The sequence below is a fragment of the Ipomoea triloba genome, chromosome 15 (assembly GCF_003576645.1).
Source record: "Ipomoea triloba cultivar NCNSP0323 chromosome 15, ASM357664v1".
In the NCBI taxonomy this organism is placed as follows: domain Eukaryota; kingdom Viridiplantae; phylum Streptophyta; class Magnoliopsida; order Solanales; family Convolvulaceae; genus Ipomoea; species Ipomoea triloba.
Window position 1 is genome coordinate 12493936 of NC_044930.1, and position 2431 is coordinate 12496366.

General features: G+C 30.6%; 1 protein-coding gene across 1 annotated transcript; it reads right to left on the reverse strand.

The window, feature by feature from the left end:
* Positions 1-334: 334 nt before the first annotated feature.
* LOC116005694 (chemocyanin-like) lies at positions 335-771 on the reverse strand. Its single transcript, XM_031245936.1, has 2 exons — positions 612-771; positions 335-528 (listed from the first exon to the last, which is right to left on the reverse strand). The coding sequence occupies exons 1-2, from the start codon at positions 769-771 to the stop codon at positions 335-337; spliced, it is 354 nt and encodes a 117-aa protein (XP_031101796.1).
* Between the last annotated feature and the right edge of the window lie 1660 nt (positions 772-2431).

Consider the following 2431-nt stretch of genomic DNA (forward strand, 5'->3'; position numbering starts at 1 on the left):
GATGAGAACTGAATATTGTATTGATTCAATTGAACAATTACAATGATGAGGAATAGGAGATATATATACTAGGGGAGTCTCAGGTAGAGTAGGATAGCTAGTCCTAACGTGACTCAAACTCAGAGAGTCCTAATAGTCACAAGTTTGATCCCCGTGGTAGCGTTGATTTTTTGTGCTTTGTGCTCCAACAGTCAAAAAAAAAAAAAAAAACTCATGCAATGCGCTGTTCCATAAGCAAAATATTTCAATCTTTATTCATGTGATAATCCATTTGTTTATACATATCATAGAAAATTGATCTGAGTCCTTAAAAATATGTATGAATCGCAGTTGATCAACTAGCAGTGACAGCCATTTTCATCCCTCCTTGACAATGAGCATTCACCCCACAAATATAGTAGCTAGTTTCACTGCTCAATGTGACGCTGTCGTGCCCCGAGTTCAGTGTAGTTCCAGATGCTGTGCCAGAATCATAGTTTTCCTGGCTCACAATCACCACATTGTGGACACTAGGGTCGTAGTTAAAAACTGGAAAAAAAAAAAAAAAACAAAATTTAGTTGCTAATTGATTAATTAATTTGATGTAAAATATGATTGAGAAATTATTATACCGAGAACATCGCCACTATTGAAGGATTTGCCGTTTGGCCAGTCGCCAACTCCAAATTCCCACCTTCCATTATCTCCAACAGTATAGGTCTCTGAATCAGCCAAACCGCACAACAACATTGTTATTATGGTAATGACTATGATATTACCATGTGCAGACATCTTTCCAACAAATAAAAGACCAGAGTTTCTTTTGTTTTTGAAAACAAAGACCAGAGTTTCTAGTACTTTAGACTCAAATTGCTTTTCTCTTCTTGTTCGTTGTAATTCTAATGCTAAAGCTGCTGGCGTTTTTATAGTGCTCTTGTACACCAAGGATATCAAATATTTGTCTAGGTCAAAGAGGTAACACATTATTATGATTTTAAAGAGTTAATTACCGATTTGGTTCCTCGACTATTGAGATTTCACCACTTTAGTCCTCGACAATTTTTCTTGCCCAATTAAGTCCTCGACTTTGAAAAAATTAACCAATTTGGTCCTCCATTTATTTTACCATTTGATATCCGTTAAATCGAGACCAAATTGGTAATTTTTACTATAGTCTCAGTCAAAATTAATTACCGAAATGGTCCTTGACTATAGCAAAATTACCAATTTGGTCCTAATTTAACGGTTGTTTAACACCAAAATAAACGGAGGACCAAATTGGTTAATTTTTTCAAAGTTGAGGACTTAATTGAGCAAGAAAAATTTTCGAGGACCAAAGTGGTGAAATCCCAATAGTCGAGTGACCAAATCGTTGATTTTAAATTAACTAGATCAAAGTCAATTACGTTACCTGAAATTAAGTGGCAAAAAGTGAAGGAATATAATGCAATTGTTATTTGCATTAAATCTGGTATAGATTAATTTGTTGAATATGAAAAATTATTATGACACTTGTTACGAGTTACATAATTTCAGGCAGAATTTATTCCGCTTTTAGTTATTATTTATTCAACTATAATGGCATTTCCTCTTTTTGTCATAAAATTTGATTTGTTTTACTTTTACTTTTCACCTTTAATAAATGATTTAATTTTAATAAAAAAAATTAATATGTCCTTAATTAAATGCAATAAGGTAAAATTTGGTGAATTGTTAATATGTCATCAAATGCCATAAGGCTTATAAATTAGGTGAAATTGTTGAAAACTGAAGGAATTATATAATTTGTATAGTAAAAGTGGATCATTTTTCTAAAAACGAAGACAACAAGTGAAAGAAATCAAAATTATTGGCCAAAAGTAAATGTTTGAATATATTGTTGGGTAAAAAAAAATGAAATAGACAAGTGTACAATAGGTATTAGGTTTTGAAGTTAGATTGACTCAATTGAAATAAACTCTTTAAAATCACATTTAATGACAATAACATTTTCCTTTTATGTTTATGCAAATCAAAATTCAATCTAAAAACATGGGCCGCTTACTAAGTGAAAAATTTCTAAAACTAGAGAATTGGAGAACAGAAAATAGAAAACTTGTTTACTAACACAGTTTTCCATTCTGAAAACATGAAACAATTTTCCAATTTTTTAGAAAATTGGAAAACTATTAAAAACTGTTTTCTAAATGGAAAATAGAATCATCTATCATCTATATTTGGCTACATGTCACTATAACCACATTCTCATCATTATTTATTTACATATTTATTCGTTATTGTGATTACATTCACTACCATCTTCTTTTACTTATCACCATATTCTATCTTTTCTACTTGCATTACTTATTTAAACATAACTTAATTGCTTACCCATAAAGTTAGACATTATTTACATTATCAAAATTAAAAATTGAGCTCTATATCAAGTTTTAGATTGTAATTGAACTTGATT

Excerpts from the sequence above, each read along its gene's own strand:
- LOC116005694 (XM_031245936.1), bottom strand. The coding sequence starts at position 771 with ATGTCTGCACATGGTAATATCATAGTCATTACCATAATAACAATGTTG. Across the intron at positions 529-611 it reads CAATAGTGGCGATGTTCTCG|TTTTTAACTACGACCCTAGT; the intron begins GTATAATAATTT and ends TTTTTTTTCCAG.